Raw genomic sequence first — 23,293 nt, 5'->3', positions numbered from 1 at the left:
TAATAATAATAATAATAATAATAATAATGTCCTCCTTTTCCATTTCAACCTTCAGTCCAGGAGGGAATCCCAAATGTCCTCCACCTTGAGCAGGATAGAATGATAGAGTTGGAAGAGACTGCAAGGGCATCCAGTCCAACCCCATTCTGCCATGCAGGAAATCTCAATCAAAACATCCTGGCTGAGGAGGAACACAAGTTTACATCTCTGTGTTTCTTGCTTCTGTTTTTACTCCAGCCTCCAAACCGGGGCCAAACTGGGTTACTTCTCCAGTGTGGATGGAGCCCATAGACTACGCCTCGCTCAAGGCCTAGCGCCTCCTCCTAGTCCCCGCCTCTTCGTCCTCTTGGGCGGCGCAGCCACTAGGAAAGCGGCGCTGCTTCAGTGACGGCCCTCTCCTTCCCGCCCAGAACTAGGCCTCTCTCTCTGACGGCTTGGAAGTACCACCGAGGCGGGGTTTCCTGGGCCGAGGGCGGCAGGAGGGAAGGGGCTTGTTGTGGTTGAGGCCCAGGAAGAGGAGGCCGCCGCCGCCGCCATCGCCATGCCTGGGATAGACAAGCTTCCCATCGAGGAGACGCTGGAGGATAGCCCTCAGGTGAAGGGCAGGGGAGGCCTTCCAGATCACTCTGAGCCATTGATATCCTCAGGGGCTGAGAGTGTGTGGCCAAATTGTGGTGGCGTTGTTGTGTATGTGTGTGTGTGTGCCTATATATATATATATATATATATATTCTTGATTTCCATATATAACCACATAAGGAAAACAAAAAATGTGATATAAACATCTATTTATCTGATTAATCTCATATAAAGACTTATTCATGTTTATATATATATGCGTAAGTCTTTATATGAGATTAATCAGATAAATAGATGTTTATATCACACTTTTTTGTTTTCCTTATGTGGTTATAATCCTATAATGAATATGTGTTTGTGTTTAGAGTATAGGGCTTGAGAGTAAAGGAATAACAAAAGAAAAGGAAATCAGGAAAAGATAATAATATTAATAATAATAATCTGTAAGATATCAGAGGTTAGTAACACTATAAAGCCAAATCTTATTTGCTTAGAGACCTAGGTTAAGTAACAGTAAAAGAAAATCAGGAAATGTAACTTGAGGAAGTTATATTTATAGATAATGAATGATGTACATTTGCACATTATATGGTTTTTGATGTTTTTTGTCTGTAGGTCTATTGAGAATTGACTTGTGCATGTTTGTGATTTTTTTTTTGTAATTCTGTTGTTATATGTCTAGTGTGTATTTTAAATTAATACAATTTTTTTTAAAAAAAATCAGAATTTTCCTTATGCTCAGGAGATTATATATGAACCAAGAGCAAAGGCTTGTTATTCTAAGGTCATGTCCAATGCTCTGTTGAGGAATGTCAGCAACTCTGGAATGGCTCCAGTTTTGAGTTGCTAACCAACACAAAAGGAAGTTCAGTATTGCAAGAGACATGTTTTGGGAAACATGTAGGTAATAGTTTTGATTGATGGGTGGTGCACCACAAGGGATCGTGACATATGTTAGGTGTAATATTAGAATATCCAATACATATATAGGAATGTAAATGTTTTAATTCAACGTAAACCATTGAAAATGCGATTTGTAGTTTTCTTTGTTCAAAATACTGTCTATAAAAACTTGGTTCACTTTGAATTTGGGGGTCCCAGTAATTTGGATGAATTTCCTACTGGGAACAATGCTGCAGCTAAAAATACAAATGCTTCCCTTCCAATCGACTCCTTGGTCTCCCTGCTGATTTCTGGTTAAAATTCTGGGTTTAAAATAATCTATAACACCATGGCCATAATAATATGGCCATAATAATAATAATGCTAATAATAATAATAAATGTATTTCTACTTCTGAGGCTGACAGAGTGTGGCCACCCCCTCCCCAGTGGGTTTCCATGCTAGGATTCGAACCCTGGTCTCTCAGTGTCCTAGCTCTGCACCACACTGTTTCCCCACTGCACCCCATTGACTACTCTGGAGTGGTCACCTTCTTCCTCCTCCTCCTCTTCCCTGTCACCTGAGGAGCCTGTTGGAGGCATCTTCTTTCAAGGTTTTTAAACAAAGGCTGGATGGCCATCTTTTCGGGGTACTTTGATCGTGAGTTCCTGCATGGCAGAATGGAGTAGGACTGGATGGCCCTTGGAGGCCTCTTCCAACTCTATGATTCTATGAAAATGGGTGCATCTAACAAATGGGGTGCATTTGTGCTGAAAGAGTGAGAGCCAGTGTGTTATGTGTGATGGACTACTAGGACTTTGGGGACCAAGGTTCAATTACCAATTCGAGTACATAAATCAACTGGTTGGCCTTGGGTGAGTCACACTCTCTCAGCCTCAAAGGAGGGCAGTGGCAAAGGCAACCCCATTCTGAAGAAATCTTGTCAAGAAAACCCTGTGATAAGGGTTGCCAGAACTCAGAAGTGACTTAAATGCAGACAACAACAAAACAAGTCCATTGGGTGACCCTGGGCAAGTCACATTCTCTCAGCCTCAGAGGATGGCCATGGCAAACCCCCTCTGAAGAAACTTGCAAAAGAAAACCATATGATAGGTTTGTCTTAGGGTTGCTGGAAGTCCACGACAACTTGGAGACACACAACAACAACACTGTAGAAATAATGCAGCTTTGACACCAATTTTGACTGATATTGCTCCATTCTGCGGAATCCTGGGATTTGTAGTCTGGTGAGGCTACCAGCACTTCTTCTTTGGCACAGAAGACAGAAGACCTCATAAAACTACACCTCCCAAGTTTCCATAGGCTAGAGATGCAGCACTTAAAGGGGTGCCATACTATTATCCCTATAGTATAGATGCACTGGGTTATCTCTAACAGCCCCAACTTGGCCGCTACCAACTGGAGTGGCAGCGTGGCTGTGGTACATATTGGATCTTGCTGTTGTTACTGTGTTGTGTCAAATCATTTTCAATTTATGGTGACTGTAAAGCATCAAGGGGTTTTCTTGGCAACTTTCTCCAGAGTGGGTTTGCCCTTGCCATCCTCTGAGGCTAAGAGAGCATGTCTTGCCTAGGGTCACCCCAGGTGGGTTTCCATGGCTGAGCTGGGATTTGAACCCTGGTCTCCCGAATCATCAAACCACTATAGCACACTGGGAGTAATAGTGACATGAAATCTGTGATAGAGGTGGGGGTCCTATTTTCAAGTCCTCACTGACAGGCACTTAAATAATATCAGTGTGCATTGCTCGCTCTTGTGTGTATGTGGCCTGCAGAATGAAAAGGCAATTTTTGGGGAATTTTGAATGTCTTGAGTAGTAGGAATAAGGTCCACCACATCTCTTACCCATCTTTGGGCTCCAAGTGGGTTAAGAGGAATGCCTCTTTTATGCAGAAGTGTCAATAAACTTTTGAAGCTCTAATTATTTTTTTCAAGCCCCATGATTTCAGCCAAGGAGAATGAAAAAAGGCACTAGATCTAGATGAATTCTATTCCTGTTTTTTTTTAATTGTTGTGCAACCATTTAAATTGCTGCCTCAGTTTCCCTACCGCACCCTTCCTCTTAGGTTAGGTGGATTTGTTTATTGGTTGCTCTGAAACTATAATCTTAAATGCGTTGTCAGCTGCATTGCCTTGTAGTGAAACCGGCTCAGAGATTAGGCTTCATATGTATCACTGCCATATATAATATATTTCTTTTTTTAATGATACCCAGATATGCGTATACATTCTTTTGAGTACAGGAATTTTTTTATACCCTGTTGGTCTGAGAGCGTAATATTAAATACTTTAAGTTGATATTATGTGGAATTGGTATTAACCACATTCTGACTCAGACTGAAGGGAACGATGCTGAGGAATATCTTCTGGTTTCTCTGAAGAGTCAACTACATTGTGTCATCTGTTCCTGCATAGAATATTTTAAGTGGGGAGATAGTCTAAATACTTCCTGTGCTGTGATCTACAAAGCTATTTGATCACTGCTTGGCAGTCTATCCTTTTTGTTCTTAAGCACAGGAATTATGTTAGTATGCAAATGTCATAAAAGATTGTTACAGCTCTGTTAAATTGGCCTTTACACTGCTTTTTGAGTGCAGTGGCGTTATTATAATCCACACTGACATGACAGTGTTACTGCACTGTGTGTATTATTTATATCCTGATCTTACGTATTTTAGCTCAGACATAAATGGCAATTGGGATAGCAGATTTAGCTTTTAATTCCACACTTTTTGTATTGCGTATCTCAAAAGTTCTTTTGGAAACAGTTCTTAATAACATGCAGTAAATGATCATTTGTTTATATATTCTGTAGCCAAACATATTGGTAGATTTTTAAGAGATTAATTATAATCTGAGTTATGAGTAAAGGAATCCCGGTTCATTCTCAAGTTAACTATGAATTTAAGCAAGCCTCTATTAACTGAGGATAACCTTACTAGATAGTTTAATGCTGAACCCCCTCTATATTGCAGTAAGAATGGGTACTCTGCTTATGTATGTTATTACAGTTGTCCCTCCATATTTGCTAGGGTTAGGGGAACAAGACCCCCGTGAATATGGAAAAACCGCAAATAACAAAAACACTGTTTTTACCTGAGATGACACCTCTCTAGGAATTTCTAGGTCCTCCAGTGCAACATACACTGACCATAGAATGGCACTGGAGTAGCTACAAATGGTCTTTCAGTGCAACTTTTAGTTAAAGTTGACCACAGAGTTACACTGGAGAACCTAGACAGTCCTAGAGAGAACATATTAATGAAATCCATGAATAATCAAATCCGCAGATTTCAAAGCCGCAAATATGGAGGGATGACTGTACTTCCTTATTTACAGTTTACCATGATTTAGTATAATGGCAAGATATGTCTTTTCCTTGCTCTGAATCCCCCAGTGAAACACTGATCTGTAGGATTCAAAGATATAGCCATGTTAGTCTGTAGAATCAGAATCTAGAGAGATCGTGTAGCACTTTTGAGACTGACTCTTTCAGTTAGTCTCAAAGGTGCAACACGATCTCTCTACATACTGGTCTGTAGGGTTCAATCTGTATTACAGTCTTGGTTCATAGGACAAACACAAGCTACAGTCTGGTACTTCCCGTATTACAGCAAATGATGATTTACCACAGACCAGGGGTAATTAAGCAGAGCCAACAACAGATGGAAGAGATGCAACTTCAGACTTGGATTCTGTAACACTAAACCATAGATTGACATTGCATTTGAATTATCTCCAAGTACAGTGCGCCCATGTTATACGCAGGCAGGCCATATGCGGCTTTCAGCATACACCAAAAGCCGCACGCCAGAAGAAGCAATTGCTCCACCATATGCAGTATTTCTCTTACACGGGGGGGGGCGTCCAGAACTAAGATACAGCTGGGGAAAAAACCCATAAACTGTATGTGAAACATTTCAGAAATATTTAACAGTATATGTTAAAAGTTATTGCAAAACATTTGACTGCACAGATCACAAAAAGTTATGGATAGCTCTTAAGGTCATGGGAGTACTATTACATTTGATAGTCTTGATGAGAAATCTGTAGTTAACCATCGTTAGAATAAAATATGGAGAAACAGAACGGTTCTCGGTCGGCAAAGGGGTCACACAAGGCTGTATTTTATCACACTGTTCAACTCATATGCAGAAAACATCACGAAGAGCAGGTCACCATGCTACTAGCAGAAAACTTCACAGACTTGGAACAATTACTAAGGAAGGTGAAAGAAGAAAGTGCAAAGGCAGGTTTAATGATGAACATAAACAAAACAAAAATAATGACCATGGAGGAACTACATCAATTCAACCTAGACAGTGAAGAAATCAAAATACTTAAAATTATTCCTGTACCTTGGCTCAAACATTGATCAGAATGGTGATTTTAGTCAAGAAATCAGAAGAAGACGGGGAATGGGGAGGGCAGCAATGAAAAAACTAGACAAGATCCTAAAGAGCAAAGATATACAACTGAGCACTAAAGTTAGAATCATCCAAGCCATTGTATTTCCCATCACCATGTACAGATGAAAAAACTGGGACAGTGACAAACGTGGCTGAGAAGAAAACTAATTTGAAATGTGGTGCTGGAGAAGAGTGCTGAGGATACCATAGACATTCAAAAAGACAAATGAGTCCTTGAACAGATCAGGCCTGAAATGTCCCTGGAAGCCAAGATGGTCAAATTGAGACTGCCATACTTTGGCCACATCATAAGAAGGCTTGAATCATTGGAAAGGACAATCATGCTAGGGAAAGTAGAGGATAGCAGAGACAGAGGAAGACCCAGTCAGGGAGGATTGGATAGACTCAATCAGAGAAGTCAGAGGCCTGAATCTACAAGACTTAAATGGAGCAGTGGAGGACAAGGGAGTCTTAGAGATGTCTTCTCCACAGGGTTGCCATGAGTCGGGTTGATTCGAGGGGAGTCAACAACAACATTTTGTTTTATTGGGGGAAAGAGAACAATTTCAGTTAACAGCTATGTATCATTTTAATATGCAGTTTTATATCATCTGTATGGTTAAGCAACATAGATTTGAAAGAAAGCAAGGATTGTGTTTGTGTTGGCTGCTCAGCAAGACCAGTATGTTGTCAAAATCATTGTTCAAGTGGCTTTCCACAAAGGTATAAGCAGACTGGTAAAATGTCTTTGAGCATTTTGATCTTCAAACTTAAATGAATAGCAGAGCACTGTGATGACAAAATGTTTCCTAGTCACTAATCTCTCAGAAGACCATGAATAAACCAGATCGCCTATTCAGTATTAGAGAGCTTCCATTATTAACTAAGCGAGACAAACTTTCATAATTTCAAACTGTAATTACTGGGGTGAAATAACATTTGAGCATAGTGAACATGAGTTAATAAGTGCATGTTTAGATTGAATTTGGAGTGTTTACTCAAATTGTTGAGTTTGGCTAAAATCATCTACTTTCTGGGAAATCTTTCCACACTAATCTTTCTGGTGGAAAAGATGCTGGAGCGTCTTTTAGGTCACAACCTAGTAGGCTCACAAAAAAAGGTGCCCAGTACTGTGTGTGTCTGCTATCTCACTGAAAATATATCTTAAAATATGCTAAATAGTTCCCTATTTAGATGTTGAAGTGGGCTGATGACTAGAAGTAAACACATTTGGCCACCATTATTGATAGAGTAGTCCTTATAACTTTTTGAGAAACTTCAAACACATGTAAGAAATGATTACACTAGGACTGGACCAGATCTTGGCAGACCAGACTCGGATCTGATGGCTCTGCCCCAATTCCAAGGTAAACAGCCCTTAATGCAGGTCAATTAGATCCTTGGTTTGCCATGGAGTTTCCCAGAAACTGCGACACACCCCCTCAGCTGTTTAAATGCCCCACATTCAGGGACGTAGCCAAGGGGGGGTTCTTGGGGTCCGGACCCCCCCTTCCATTAGAAAAATGAATGATGTGTGCTGCTGCGCCACCGTGCCCAAGCCCCATTATAATGGTGACACTTAGTCTGGACCCCCCCCTTCCTAAAATCCTAGCTACGTCCCTGCCACATTTAAACTTTCCCCTGTATCTCCACTAGTCAGCAGATCCCCAGCACACAGAAATGAGGGACCTGGCTGCACCCACATGGTTAGGCACCTTGTTTTCACAGGTGTGGCGACGGTCTGTTCATTAGTGGAAAAGCAGGGGGAATGTAAGGAGCACATGCTGGTGCAGGGACAGACATGTAAACACCCACTCATCCTCGTGCCAGCCCAGGGACTGACCTGAGTTAGCCCCTCGGGCAGGAACGTATACGCTAAACCCATGCATTCCTGGCCCATCTGCTCAGGGCCTTTTGAAAGGTGAACAGTGACCATCTAAGTCCAATTTGGAAAGAAGACCAGCTGGAAGTAGCAAGTCACTTTATGTGTCAAGGGAAGTAATAGTGCCACTATATTCTGCTCTGGTCAGGCCCCACCTGGAATATTGTGTCCAGTTCTGGGCTCCGCAATTTAAAAAGGATATCGAGAAACTGGAGTGTGTCCAAAGGAGGGCAACTAAAATGGTGAAGGGTCTGGAAACCATGCCTTATGAGGAGAGACTTGGGGAACTGGGGATGTTTAGCCTGGAGAAGAGAAGGTTAAGAGGTGATATGATAACCCTGTTTAAATACTTGAAGGGATGTCATATTGAGGAGGGAGCAAGCTTGTTTTCTTCTGCTCCAGAGACTAGGACCTGGAGCAGTGGGTGCAAGCTACAGGAAAAGAGATTCCACCTCAACATTAGGAGGAACTTTCTGACAGTAAGGGCTATTCGACAGTGGAACACACTCTCTCGGAGTGTAGTGGAATCTCCCTCCTTGGAGGTCTTAAACAGAGGCTGGATGGCCATCTGTCAGGGATGCTTTGATTGAGATTTCCTGCATGGCAGGGGGTTGATGGCCCTTGCGGTCTCTTCCAACTCTTTGATTCTAGTCATCAACACCTAACTGGAATCATAGATCATTTTGAAGATGCTATTTCCACTGTTTGCTTCACACTGATTTTGATTAATACATTTCCCATAAGTATCATGGGCAAAAAAATAAATCCATTATGGTAGTTGCTATCCTGTAGCAAATGATTCCAAAAGCAATCTATGCATTGCTAGATGTACTTCCATTCTAAGAGCTCCCTACCAATGTTTACTTCATGGTTTTTTGGTGGGTTTTTCACCAGCATCCTCAGAGAATGCCAGTCATAGATGCTGGTGAAACGTCAGGAATAAATTCTTCTAGAATACGGCCTCATAGTCCAAAAGATCCATAAAAAAACTATGGATGCTGGCCATGAAAGCTTTCAACTTCACAGTTTACTTGATGGGATTCTGGTATTTTGAGAGGAAACAATAGTTCATTTCTATACTGTTGCTAATTTTATAAATCTCAGTTGCATTCTTCCTAGGACACGGGTGGAAATTGTGTGGCCATCTAGTGTTGTTGCATTGCAGCTCCCAGAATTCTTTACCATTGGCTATGATGGCTAGGGCTGATGGGAGCTGAAATCCAACACGACTGTATGGCCCCATACAGATAGGCCAAAATAAAGCTGCTTCAGGTCACTTTGGAGGTATGCTGCTTAAATGATGCATGCGTACTAAGAGTCCAGAAGCCATGCCAAAGGCACGATCCAGTCCTAAGGACTGGAGCGCAGCTTTGGCACAACGTCCAGACTCTTAGTACGCATGCATCATTTAAACAGCACACCTCCAAAGTGACTTGAAGCAGCTTTATTTTGGCCTGTCTGTATGGGGCCTTCAATTCCTAACCATACTCTAAGATGTCTAACTTTTACGTTATGCTTCCTGCCACCTTTTGCCTGCTCTGTTTCCTTATGAGGCTTTGGTGATTGACTTTTTCAAATGCTTTTGAACAATCTAATAGAAACACCATCTAAGTTGCTCAGGTAGCAAGAGAAACATGTCCTTAACATAATATAAAATTTAGCATTAAAGCATTGAACTTAATTAAGAACAGAATGTCAAGCCCAGCCTTTGTGGCTGTGACAAATATCCTACTCCTGGTTTAACATTAAAAGTAAAAAATAAACACTAAAATAGTAGCTGCTTTTACTAAAAACTATTCTGCTACCTTTTCAGCATTTGCTTTAAAGCAGGGCTGGGCATTCGTGGGGGGCTAGTCCTCTAGGAGATCTTGTGGGGCTGCAAACAAACAAACAGGCCTCCCAAATGACCCCCAACCTCCTGTAGGGTCTATGGGGGACATTTCTGCCGTGTTTTTATGGAGCCATTTTTTGATCCATGAGAGGCCTTTCCTCAAAACAGGAAGAATGCAGACATTATTTCTGATTATGCCTTTTCTGGATCTGAAATGGCCCAAGAGACTCCAAAATGTGGCAAAATGCCCCTCATACTCTCTTGGGGGCTTTTGGGGCAATCTTATTTGTCCCCTTTGGAGCCCTAAGGACCACAGCTACGTCTCTGTAGGCTGCATCTTGCCCATCCCTGCTTTAAAGGGTGCTTTATGCTTGATGGCTATTGGATATATGCCCAGATTCTGCTGGCATTACATGTCAGTTCTGGATCAGCCGTCCATTTGGTGATATTTGAATCTGTCTGCATTACTGTAATAGCAGTGTTATGAAAATATGCATTGTCTTTTTCATATTTAGACACGGTCATTGCTGGGTGTGTTTGAAGAAGATGCTGCTGCAATTTCCAGATACGTTAGCCAGTTGTATCAAGCCATGCACCGAATCTATGATGCACAGGTATGGTAGTTGAATGCGAAATCTGGAAATTGGTAAATCTTGAACTGTATTTCCAAATTATATGATTAATACACTGTTTTCTGTATTAGTCTGTGTCATGAAAGCTCAAGGGAAGAGTTTAATTCTCAAAATTTTAGGAGCTTTGTGTGTGTGTTGTGTGTGGATGTGAATGTCATAGTTTTACTGTAATGTTTCCATGATGCTTGCTGTTTGGTTCTGTCATGGGAAAGATTTATTTGTTTGAAATTGCATCAAGCATACTGATTTAGACTTACATTTCCCAGTTAAATATTATGCCTTGCAAATTCTGCTGTAATGTAGCTTTCTTCTCAGCCACTTATCTAGGTTTGGATACTGCATGGTCTAGGTTTAAACATTGTTAATATTCATTAGTTGGCAACTTTTTAAATAATTGTAGATTGTGCTTTTGTGTCTGAAAGAGATACATGTAACAGTACATTGGGTTGACATGTGAAGAAACTTCACCATAAAATTGTTCCATGGAAGTTGAGAAGGAAATCCCTTAAAACCTGGTTGTTATTCTGTAGCCCCTCAGTTGTTGGACTGCAGCTCCAAATAGTATAAAAGCAGCATACCGAATAGTTAGGCATGCTGGGATTTAGAATTCAAGAATATATGGAAGAATACATAATTCCCATCCCATGTTTAAAGTAATTCCTTGCATTTTTTTTTCCAGTTCACAATTTTTGCACACTTAAGATAGGAATAAGTCACACTGAACAGGACCAGATTTTCAGTAAACTTACTTCTGGATCTGTATTCACCTTCTACATCATAGGCAAACATTCATTATGGTCTAAAACACATTGCAGAAATAATCCAGTTTGAGACCGCTTTAACTGCTCCAGCTCAATGCTAGGGAATTCTGGGAGCTGTAGTTTTGTGAGACATTGAGCCTTCTCTATCTGATGTCACAATACACTACAATTCCCAGGATTCCCTGGCATTGAGCCAGGGCAGTTAAAGCAGTCTCAAACTGGAGTATTTCTGCAGTGCGTTTTGGACCAAGGTCTCTGCTTATGAGAAAGATCCACATTCACAGGGCCATGTACTTCAAGAGGATTAGTGGAGAGTGTTTATTTTTTTTAAAAGCCATCCTTTCTTTTTAAAACTCATCCATAAAGGCTCTGAAATCTGAAGAGTCTCTTTATTTTCCAATGATTTTTCTCTCATCAGCACCCAACATCTGGCATCAGCACTCCTTGGGTGTTTAACCCTTTAAGTTGTTGGCTGTTGGTCACATCCACCCATTCCTTTTCTAGTCTTGTTGGTTCACATATCCTGGTAGATTACAAAGCAAGATCAATTTGTTGTTTTCAGAGTTGTTGGGTTGTGATTGAACTGACATATAGCATTGTGTCCCCTTCCCCATGCAAGAGAATACCCATTTATATCCATGATTTTTTAAAAATGCCTTTTCCCCAGGAATAATTATTTTGAACATCCCCTAGCAAATGAGCAACCTTCCTCTGATTTGCAGGTTTATTTGTTTTTTAATTTCAAACCACTTGATGTGAAATTTTGCTTTCATAAGGGATAGTGTTGCTTTCATTTCAAATGGTAGCCCAGTCTCTGAGTTTGAAGTGTGCTATTCACAATTTGTATTCTAAAAGTGTGAAATTGGTTATTTTGTGACAAATTACAAATAAACTATACCAAAAGCATATCCAAGCACCACTAATCATGATTATAAATAATTCAAAACATGATGACTTTCCTGGCCATTTGTGGTCTTATTTCATGGTGTATCAGTGTAATATCTGTCTGTTATCAGTGCAAAATTGTCTTTTTCTTTGCCAACCAGAATGAATTGAGTGCAGCAACCCATTTGACTTCAAAGCTTCTAAAAGAATATGAAAAACAGGTATGGTTCAGAGTGAAGTTATGTTTTGTAATGGTCACTTGCCAACTTCTTGCTGTGGGTCAGTTTATATGTGTTTTAGTTGTAGCCTGGCACAAATGAATTAAGAAAATGTGATATTTTCATTTTGTTATTTCCACATCAGAGAAAGGTTTGTCTGCTTCATTTGTGCACATCACCTGCACTGTTAAAAAAAAGTACAAGAGTTGGATGCTAAATTTGCCGTTATCATAGAGATTGCTCTAAATAAACAAATATTTCAGGTTTCTATCAACTTGAAACTATACCTGCTTAATTTAATTACAAATTGTAGATGTTTGGGAGCATGCATGTAGAATATAGGCCAAATACAAATGGCCTTAAAGGGGCTGCATTATGCCACCCCTTTGTGCGCTGGATTGGGGCTGCAGCAACTGCACACAGTGGCCCCAATCTGGCGTTTTTCTGGTGCAAAAAGACGCGGCAAAATGCACCGCAGATGTGTTCCCATACTGCCAGTCGTCTGGTTGGCTGGTTGGTGTGACTCTGGCTTGGGGGCAGAATCGGGGCATGCGGCATGCGGTTGCCACACCATCATGCTGCCCCCAAGCTGATTTTTATTGCAGGTCTGATTTGCCTCATAGTCTACTAAAATTAACTAACTTAGCCAAGCTAGGGAGGGAAACCCCAGAAATACTTTCCTCCTGGCCCATAATCATCCAAGGTTTTCTTCTTTGAATATGTCAGAACAGCAATGTATTTTTGTTAGTGCAAGAATTTATGGTGACTTTACTATAATAAAATATTGCAGTAAATCTTAATAATATGTTAATTTCTGATTAAAAGCTTTTCTTTTCAATTTGTTTTTTGGTAGCGCTTCCCTTTGTGGGGGGATGATGAAGTTATGAATTCTACTCTGCAACAATTTGCAAAAGTGATAGATGAGGTAAGTCTTTATATGTATTGCTTCTAGATATTATTAGTTATTTAATTATTGTAGTCTTTTGAAACAAGCATTTGCCAATGTATTTACAAATCAGACTTATTGCTTGCAATAGTCCAATTTGTTGGGAGCTTTTTCTTTAACATTGTGGTGGCATTTTCCTTTTCTGCTTTTTTTAATAGATGTTTGAATCTGATTTAGAGCATTTAAATTAAGCAGGTCTTTTTGTTTTTTCCTGCATTTATCAAAGTTCATTTTGGAGTAGCTTCCTATTTGTCATTCACGCTTAGCCATATCATCCCTCCATATTTGCGGCTTTGATACTTGCGGATTTGATTATTCACAGATTTCATTAATATGTTCTCTCTAGGACTGTCTAGGTTCTCCAGTGCAACTCTGTGGTCAACTTGAACTAAAAGTTGCACTGAAAGACCATTTGTAGCTACTCCAGTGCCATTCTATGGTCAGTGTATGTTGGACATTGACCACAGAGTTGCACTGGAGGACCTAGAGATTCCTGGAGAGGTGTCCTCTCAGGTAAAAACAGTGTTTTTGTTATTTGCGGTTTTTCCATATTCACGGGGGTCTTGTTCCCCTAACCTTAGCGAATATGGAGGGACAACTGTAATTCTATCAGAGGGCCTGCCTTAGGACTGGTCCCCCATTGTATTAAAATGCTATAGATAAAATCCAAGGTTTAGGTCTATATAAATTGAAAGATGGGAAGTCTGTTCATTATATTCTTGAAATGACATTATTTCACTGTTGAAGAAATTAAGGTATAATTGTTGAAAAAGGGGTAGACAGCTATTGAACCACAAAAATCATTGTGGAACAGCTAAGAACTTTCTCACAATCAATTTTAACTAATATTTCAATTTCCTGTATTTATGAATCAAATGAAGGAGCTGTGTTGTTCATGATACCGGTAATTTTAAAAGGACATTAATAACAGATATGCCATGAAATGACTGTTTTCTTCATGATAATGCATGGATTATTGGTAAAAAGTCTTCTTTGCTGCAAAAATTACAAAGAGAAAATCCTTTAAATGACCAGACTTAAACAAAATGAATCATTAGAAGAAAAGGCCCAAATGAATGCTAGTTAGAAGTCTGCTTAATACAAATTAACTTTTTCTGTGTGGCAATGGCTCTAAAGCCCATCTGCCTGGTGGTGGCAAGGGCAATGTCACTACAATGGCAAGCCTCTTCCCCCTCACAAACCAGTTCCATATACAGAAGGAAACTGGGCTATCAGTCTTCATCACTAGAAATGGGGCAAGTGATGTTCCTTGTGCCAAAGGTTTGCAGGCCAGCTTAGGAGGAGCAGAGGATGGCACCAGACCATTCAGTAGGTGTGATTGGAGGGGTCTGCTTATCAGCATCTGCCACCTGAAGTAATTGCTTCCCCCAGTGGTGTAGTAAAACATTTTTTTCATGGGAGGGGAGCAGAGGAAAAATTGGGGAGGGCAGAAGGGTTTGGGCATCACTCTCCATTAAAGAAATTTCTGTGGTGAAATATTTTAATAGGTAATTACAAAATAGCCCCCCTCCCGTTAATGCTTTCTAATTAGAAAGTATAAAGTCATTGTGGTGCAGTGGGAGACCAGGGTTCAAATCTAAGCTTGTTCTTGGAAAACCACCGGTTGACCTTGGACAATCCCACTCTCTCAGCCTCAGAGGAAGGCCGTGGCAAATCTTCTCTAAAGAAGGTTTGACAATAATAATAGCAATCAGTGAACTAACACTCCCTAAGTGGTTTACAATGTGTAAGCTAATTGCCCCCAACAAGCTGGGTACCCATTTTATCAACCTATGAAAAGATGGAAGGGTGAGTCAACCTTGGAGCCCCTGGGATCAAACTCACAACCCTGTGGCTGCAATACCAGCATTTAACCACTGCATCACCAGGACTCCCAATAAAAGCCCATGGTATGAATGAATGAATGAATGAATGAGATTTTATTTATATACCGCCATTCCTTTGATCACAGCGGTTTACAAAATAATAAAAATACAAAATTACACAATCAGAGTCTCCCCCATATTAAAACAATACAATACAAAATTATAAAATCCATCATTCAATCCTAATAATTAAAAACCAGTAAAAACACAGTGGAAGCAATTCCAACCATTACAATACACACAATACACAAGGAGAAGGATGGCATTAGGACACGTGGGGGAAAGCTTGGCGAAAGAGGTAAGTCTTGAGGTTTTTCCTAAAAGACACCAGGGAGGGGGGCCGAGTGGAGCGCGTCAGGGAGAGAGTTCCAAGTCTGCGGGGCCGAAGCAGAGAAAGCCCTATGCGCAGACACCGCATATCTCACATTGGGAACTCTCAAAAGTTGTCTCCCACCTGACCTGAGAGTGCGGGGCGGATTATATGGGGAGAGGCAGTCCTCCAAGTACTCAGGGCCCAAGCCATTTAGGGCTTTATAGGTAAAAACCAACACCTTGTATTGCGCCCGGAAGCGAATTGGCAGCCAATGCAGATCTTTCAATATAGGTGTTATGTGGCTGGCCCTGGAGCTACCAGTGACCAGCCTTGCTGCTATATTCTGAACCAACTGTAGCTTCCGAGTTTGGTACAAGGGTTGCCCCATGTAGAGCGCATTACAGAAATCGAGTCGAGAGGTTACCAGTGCATGTACCACTGTTTCAAGGTCCCCCCAGCCCAGGTAGGGTCGCAACTGGCGTATCAGCCGAAGCTGATAACAGGCACCTCTGACTGTCGCATCCACCTGAGGAGTCAGGTGAAGCGACAAGTCCAGAAGCACCCCCAGACTGCGAACTGTGTCCTTCACGGAAAGCGTGACCCCATTGGACAAATTTCCTTCCCGGGACGGGGGGAGCCTATCACAAGTACTTCCGTTTTTTCTGGATTCAGGCTGAGTCTGTTTTCCCTCATCCAGCCCGTTACCGACTCCAGACAGGCATTGAGCGGAGAGATGCCCTCCCTAGTCACTGCATCAGTCGGAGACACAGAGAAGACTATTTGGGTGTCATCAGCGTACTGATAACACCACGCCCCGTGTCTTCGGATGATCTCTCCCAGTGGCTTCATGTAAATGTTGAATAGCATAGGGGACAAAATTGCTCCCTGAGGGACCCCAGATGTAAGGGCCCTCTTATCGGAGCGACAGTCCCCCAGCTCCACCATCTGGAATCTACCTGAGAGGTAGGAACGGAACCACTGCAGGGCAGTGCCCCCGATGCCCAACTCCCTCAGGCGATCCAGAAGGATACCATGGTCGATGGTATCGAAGGCCGCAGAGATGTCCAAGAGCACTACCCCTGTCCATGCCCAGACAGAGATCATCGACTAAGGCGACCATGGCAGTCTCAACCCCATAGCCCACCCGGAAGCCGGTTTGAAATGGGTCCAGATAATCTGTATCCTTCAAGATCCCCTGCAGCTGGGAGGCAACTGCTCTCTCGATCACCTTCCCTAGAAATGGCAGCAGTGAAACAGGCTGATAATTATTTTGAATTAGGGGGTCAAGGGAGGGCTTTTTTAATAGAGGTTTTACAATGGTCGTTTTTAGACTAGATGGAAATCGGCCCTCCCTGAGAGATGAATTAACAATTCGGCGCAACATCTCTGTTACCGCCATTCCCCCTTGAACTGCCAGCCATGAAGGACAGGGATTGAGAGAGCACGTCGTCTTCCTAATGCTGCTGAGGATCTTGTCCACATCCTCGGTACTTACAGACTCAAAGTGATCCAGTACAACTGAGTCCACGGAAGCTCTGGACGCCATAAGTCAGAAACAACTTGAAGGCACAACAACAACAACTAATGTGAAGCATATTCCTTCCCAAAGCAAATCAATTTAAAATGCAGTAACTACCCTAAAGGTACCAGATGTTGTCTTGGAAGCTAAGCATGGTCAGCCTTTGTTACTACTTGGGTGGGAGACTGTCAATGAATACCAGGTGCTGCAGGCTATATTTCAGAGAAGAAACTGGCAAAACTACTCTGAGTGTTCCTTACCTTAAAAAAAAACACTGTGAAATTCATGGGGTTGCCATAAATCAACAGACACAAGCACACACAAAGTGTTTCATAAAAAACATTTATTAGGAAAGGATGAAGGCATGGAATAGTAGGGAAAAAAAAGGTTTCATAAGCAGTGAAATCCTGGAAGAAGGCAAATGTTACAAAGAAGGATGCAGATCAGAAAAGGAGAAAACCTCTCGCCTAAGGACCTGATCCAGTATGGAATGTTCTGCCCTAGCACCTTTCTGGAGATTCTTTCCTGTTCTTTTTCAAGATGGAAGTCCAGTGACATGCGGCAGAATCCTTTCTGTTACTTTCCATCTCACACGGCAGGGAGATTTGTCTGCTCTATGCTCTTCCCAGTAAGAAAAAAACATGAGGTCATCATAGCTCCAAAGTCTTTAGGACTGGCTCTAGGAGTGTTCATATAACCCGTGCTAGTGTTGGCTTTGCCAGCAACACACTTTCCCTCATCGGAGAGAACATGGGGTGGGTGAAGGTTCCTGGATCCAAAAGTAGGCTTCAGAAAAGTTCTTGAATCAAGAGTTGCCTCCTAGCTGTGTTGCCAGTTCTAGCAGGCACTGTGACCATAAAGTGTCTGACCTCAAGAGGCATGGGTAGGATGTTAAAGGTCAGGAGCATGACTATGAATCATAGAATCATAGAGTTGGAAGAGACCACAAGGGCCATCCAATCCAACCCCCTGCCATGCAGAAAATCTAAATCAAAGCATCCCCGACAGATGGCCATCCAGCCTCTTTTTAAAGACCTCTTAAGGAAGGAGACTCCACTACACTCTGAGGGTGTTTGTTCTGCTGTCGAACAGCCCTTACTGTCAGGACCTCCTAATGTTGAGGTGGAATCTCTTTTCCTGTAGCTTGCATCCATTGCTCCAGGTCCTAGTCTCTGGAGCAGCAGAAAACAAGCTAGCTCCCTCCTCAATATGACATCCCTTCAAATATTTAAACAAGGCTATCATATCACCTCCTTAGCCTTCTCTTTTCCAGGCTAAACATCCCCAGCTCCCTAAGTCGTTCTTCTGATATCATTTATTCCCTGTACAGGTAAGGGTCTAGGCTGATACCTGCACTTTGTTCCCTACCACAATATAATTTATACTGTGAACAATATTTGATAACTTGTTGTTGTTGTTGTTGTTTTATGCCTTCAAGTTGTTTTCTACTTATGGTGACCTAAGGCAACCCTATGACAGGCGTTTCTGGTGCTGAGAGTGTGTGACCTGTGCAAGGTCGTGCATCAGTGGGTTTCCATGGTTGAGTGGGGAATTGAACTCTGATCTCTATAGAGTTGTAATCCAATGCTCAAAACCACTGCACTATGCTTATTTTTGTATTAAAGATTGAAATGTATTTAGGCATCACTTATGCAAATTAGTAACTGAAAACCAATAATTATAGGTAGATAAAAAAGTTTGGCAGAACCTCTGAGCATAACCCCCAAATGATAGTTTATTGTGCCCTAAAGCCAGATTCATATAACAGTTTAAAACCAATTTTTGTTGTTGTGGTTGTGTTATGAATCTTGGCTTTCTTTCCCTTCACAAAGGAAGGAACAGAATGAAAGTAAGCAAACTGAATGAACACTCTGCTTGTTAAAGGTGTGGTTTAATAGACAGAACATTTGGCTTGTTGTTTTATGTGAATATGAGCATTGTGAAGCAGGAGAAATCTATATTTCCATACAAATGTGTGTGGCTTTTCTTTCCATAGCTCAGTTCTTGTCATGCAGTACTGTCTACTCAGTTAGCTGATGCCATGATGTTTCCCATTACCCAGTTCAAGGAAAGAGATCTAAAAGGTACAGTAGCTACTGACACAATTGGTGTGCCGACACAGTAGTTTATTCAATGCCAGCATTGCTATCTTTATGGGCAGTTGTGCATTAGTTGCTCATATATACCAAGATACGGTCCAGATTTATTTATTTATTTATTTATTTATGGTGCCTATACCCTGCCCTTCAGCCCTAAAGGCTATCATAGCGGCTTACAATTATTATTTTTAATTAGATGGTTCCCTGCCCTCAGGCTTACAGTCTAAAAGACATGACACAAAAGGAGAAGAGAATGGTGGTGGGAAAGGGAATGAGGTCCAGTGGTTATTCTCTCCCTCTGGGGCCTGAACCAAGGCAGATGGACTGGAGGGAAGGCTCTTCTTCTTCAGGCTAGCCCTGGTGGAGCTGGGCCTGTCTGTTCACTCCCTCACAGGCCGAAGGATGACAGTTATCATGGAGGGAGGACATTATTATTAGATGCATTGGTTTTGTTGGATCTGTTCTAGTTGTGACTAATGGATTTGACAAGTGATACATAAAAGCACTGTATTCCTACCGTTAAACATCTTGCCAATTAAACATTTTGAAATGTAAGAATGAAATCTTTTGCATGTTTTATTTGGTTACCTTTCTGAGTACATGGCTTCAATTGGAAGACTGATTTTTCAGTCCTAATGTTGTGTTCAGTGGTTGTATAAATAAAAGCATGCACAACTTCTCTTTCCTTCCACCACCCCTTTAAGACCACCCCATTCCTTGGAAAACCTCTTCAGGAGGTTATGGGTCTCCCCTGAACAGTGAACACCAATCTCATACAGGGCAGTTGTTGTGAAAGGAAATCCCCAAATTGAGCAGATGGGTAAGATTGGTTCTTCCTCATAGTGTCTGTGTGTGTCTCACTGGTGTGAGTTCTGTATCTGTGTAGGGGTTCTGTTATAGAGCCTTCTACAGACTTTTTGCAGTCCTAAAATGAGACCACCACTCAGTTCTACTTTGAGTGCGACCGTGACTGAAGGCATAAGACTTTCTCTCCATGATCTTTCCTCAGTTTTGGGAACCTTTCTTTGTAAAGATTTTTTCTTCTTTTTCCTTTACTTAGGCTTTCCTACCTTCCTCTGTTTTTTTGTTCCCTTTTGCCTCTCCCCCCACCCCTTCACCAGGAGCTGGAGGAGATTCCACATATGGACAGGCACAGCCTCTGTTTTGTCTCCTTGGGGGAAGAACACAGGGCCCAGTTTTTAAAATGTGGGTTCCAATAGGGCTAATCAGCTGATGTCCCTGTCTGTGAGACTGGTTTCTTTGTTGGCTTTGCCAGAGAAATTGTCCTTTGGCCAGGATATTTTGGCCCATTGAACAGTTGTTAGTATTTAGGCTTTAGAACAACTTGTTACAGTTTAGACAGAACCTGTAGCTATGGTTCCTTCAGAGGAAAAGGCATCCCAGCCACCCAAAGAACCACAGATAAGCAACTGGCCTTTGTGCAAATTACCACCTACTTGGACAAACATTGGAGAGAATTCTTTAATCTTAGTGGAACATTATATCCTTTAAAAAGCTTGTTATCACTTAGTTGTTAAAGATTAGTACAAATCAGGTGAACCGAGTCGTGTTTTGTAGTTTACATTAATATTACCGTGGAGAGAATTGCAATAATATGTGTTTGCTTAAAGGCAATATTTTCATTTCAGAGATACTGACTTTAAAAGAAGTTTTTCAGATCTCAAGCAATGGTAAGTAAGACTTAAATGTTAATTTCCTGGTGTGCTCTTTATTTTATGATGTGTGATTGGGCTGTTGTGAATAGCAAGGTTTTGTAAGTCCTTGACATTTCGTGGGCAGGCATTTTCATTCAGTTGGTAAAAAGAGTAAACTCTTATGACATAAGATATATTAAAAGAGCTTTCATAAAACTGATTCCCTCCAGATAGGTTAAACTGAAACTGCCATCATCTCCATATATTTTCTGGAGGTGTTGAGGAAGACATTATTAAAGTCAGAAGTTTTTTACTTGTTTTTCTCAAACTGTGGAAATACTTCTGGAAGAACTGAAATATCAGAAATGTAGTTTTGATTTTGAGTATTTCTAGCAAATCAAGTAGGAATGGGGAAGAAAGAAAACAGCAACAATTCCTAATTTCTGTGGTATTTTGTTTTATAGTTAATATAATTTTACATTTAATTAAAATGAAACATGACTTCTGTGAAGGTTAATTTCATCTTGAACATGTCACTACAACTTGAATACAGTGTAACTTTCTTTTTCAGACCATGATGCTGCCATCACCAGATATAGTCGGCTGTCAAAAAAGAGAGAGAATGAGAAGGTTAAACTTTCTATTCAATAGTTTGCTTTTGCCTTCTAAAATGGCTGTAACAGGACTTAAATTGTACTTGGAAGCCAAGAAGGGACAGGCCTAGTTAGTACTTGTATGGGAGATTGTCAATGAATACTAAGTGTTGTAGGCTATATTTCAGAGGATGGAACTGGCAGAACCATCTCTTTGAGTATTCCTTGCTTTAAAAATCTCTATGAAATTCATGGGATTGTCATAAGTTGACAGGCCACTTCAAGGCGCATGCACACACATGTAGTCAATAGTTACAAATGGTTATATGCTCTTAACAATTCAGGTGCTATTGTACAGAAAACAAAATTGTTTTCCCATGTGATGTTGCCATGTAGGATATTTTTAAGTACTTTACATTTGTGATCATTAAGATCAGAATGAAATACAGAAATTCTTTTTTAAAAAGATGAATGTTTATTTTAGATCTTTCTCAATTCATAAGGGAATTATTGTTCCATAAATTCTATATAATATCTTTTTATGTTAAAGTGTTCTGTCATAAGTCAGAAATCCTGTTTTTCTGTTTCTCTTTAGGTCAAATATGAAGTTACGGAAGATGTGTATACGTCCCGAAAGAAACAACATCAGACTATGATGCATTATTTCTGTGCATTAAATACTTTGCAGTATAAGAAGAAAATTGCCATGTTAGAACCCTTATTAGGTTACATGCAAGCTCAGGTGATTATTTGCAGAAATAGGGGTTTTGATATTATATGTGTGAATAAATTACTTAGCTTAAATAATTGTAAGCCGCCCTGAGAGCCGTTAGGGCTGAAGGGCGGGATATAAATACCTAAATAAACAAATTGGGCATTTGATGTTAAGAGTTACTGGATGTCCCACAGTGACACTGCTCCAGAGACAAATGTGAAAACCCTTTCATTGCATTTTGGATTTTGTAATGTCAAGAATTTCTGTAGTGTCCTTGGCAATGATACAAGGCTGTGTACTGAATTTTCATGGCACCAACATAAATTTTGATTCTATAAGTAAGAGTTAGGGACAAAAGAAGGAACAAAGAAACAGGTTTGACAATATCTGACAGTAGTGCTCTGAACATTCAAGCTTCTTCTGTATCTGCAATCCAGTACATAAACCTACATCTCTAAATAAACCAGGAAGACTGAGTATTGCTATCCCTGAGTATCTGTTTTAGAAAAAAGTAAGCATATATAAACACAGGTTGAACATGGTTCAGTTTATCCAAAAGTGGCTCTCTCTTCTTCTACACTAGTTGTAAACAGGAAACAAGTAAATATTTTTCTCAAGTTGCCCTTTACTTATGGCCCATCTACATTGTAGAAATAATACAATTGGGCATCATTTTAAGTGCTGTAGCTCCATCCTAAGACATCCTGGGATTTGTAGTTTTACATGTTCTTTAGCCTTCCCTGCAAAAGAGGGCTGGTGACTCACAATACCAGGACAGAGCCATGGCAGTCAAAGTGGTGCCAAACTGCATTCTTTTTACAGTGCAGATGTACCTTTAATCACATGCTATGGACATGTGATTAATATGTAAGCACAGTGTATTTTGTGTCTTACCTTAGGTCTAAAACTGAATTATATCTGCATGAATAAAAATATATGTTTTAATATAAATTATATATTTTAACAATTTAATTGTCTTCTTTTTTTTAAAAAAAAGATAAGCTTCTTTAAGATGGGCTCAGAAAATCTTTCTGAACAGTTGGAAGAATTTTTAACAAATATTGGAACAAGTGTTCAAGAGTAAGTTATGTTTTTCCCTATAGAACCAGTGCATCAACATTTCTTTTTTAAAAGTTCTCTTACATTTCTTATAACTGAAATTTTAAAACTTCTCCTTGTTTTTAGGGTTCGGAAAGAAATGAATCGTGAAGTAGAGATCATGCAGCAGACTATAGAGGATTTGGAGATAGCCAGTGACCCACTCTATGTGCCTGACCCTGATACTACAACATTTCCTCCACAAAGGAACCTTACTCGAAAAGCTGGTTATCTTAATGCAAGGAAGTAAGAACCAATATCTTCTGTACAAGAGTTTAAGTAGCTCAGGGGACTGAATCCAATTTTAGTCCTAACTAAAGTAGACCCATTCAAATAAATAACTACTATGAGCCATATTGATTTCAATGG

The 23,293-nt window shown here is 40.6% G+C and overlaps 1 protein-coding gene across 3 annotated transcripts in view; it reads left to right on the top strand.

Annotated features, from left to right (window-relative positions):
- Nucleotides 1-387: 387 nt before the first annotated feature.
- APPL1 (adaptor protein, phosphotyrosine interacting with PH domain and leucine zipper 1) overlaps nucleotides 388-23,293 on the top strand; it is a 44,268-nt gene continuing 21,362 nt past the window's right edge. For 2 of the 3 annotated variants that reach the window (XR_006101888.1, XM_042449127.1), the window contains exons 1-10: nucleotides 388-595; nucleotides 10,120-10,218; nucleotides 12,044-12,103; nucleotides 12,954-13,025; nucleotides 18,761-18,848; nucleotides 20,513-20,554; nucleotides 21,090-21,148; nucleotides 21,707-21,853; nucleotides 22,824-22,906; nucleotides 23,012-23,170. Coding sequence is in view for 2 of the 3 variants with exons in the window: in XM_042449127.1 (XP_042305061.1) it covers nucleotides 542-595; nucleotides 10,120-10,218; nucleotides 12,044-12,103; nucleotides 12,954-13,025; nucleotides 18,761-18,848; nucleotides 20,513-20,554; nucleotides 21,090-21,148; nucleotides 21,707-21,853; nucleotides 22,824-22,906; nucleotides 23,012-23,170 (863 nt within the window). In the remaining variant the exon portion in view is untranslated. The remainder of the gene's footprint in view (nucleotides 596-10,119; nucleotides 10,219-12,043; nucleotides 12,104-12,953; nucleotides 13,026-18,760; nucleotides 18,849-20,512; nucleotides 20,555-21,089; nucleotides 21,149-21,706; nucleotides 21,854-22,823; nucleotides 22,907-23,011; nucleotides 23,171-23,293) is intronic. The other variant, XM_042449126.1, reaches the window with a different exon arrangement.

Source organism: Sceloporus undulatus, chromosome 2 (assembly GCF_019175285.1).
Source record: "Sceloporus undulatus isolate JIND9_A2432 ecotype Alabama chromosome 2, SceUnd_v1.1, whole genome shotgun sequence".
Lineage (NCBI taxonomy): Eukaryota > Metazoa > Chordata > Lepidosauria > Squamata > Phrynosomatidae > Sceloporus > Sceloporus undulatus.
The sequence above is the reverse complement of the archived record's forward strand: the minus strand, read 5'-3'. Positions and strand labels throughout refer to the sequence as shown.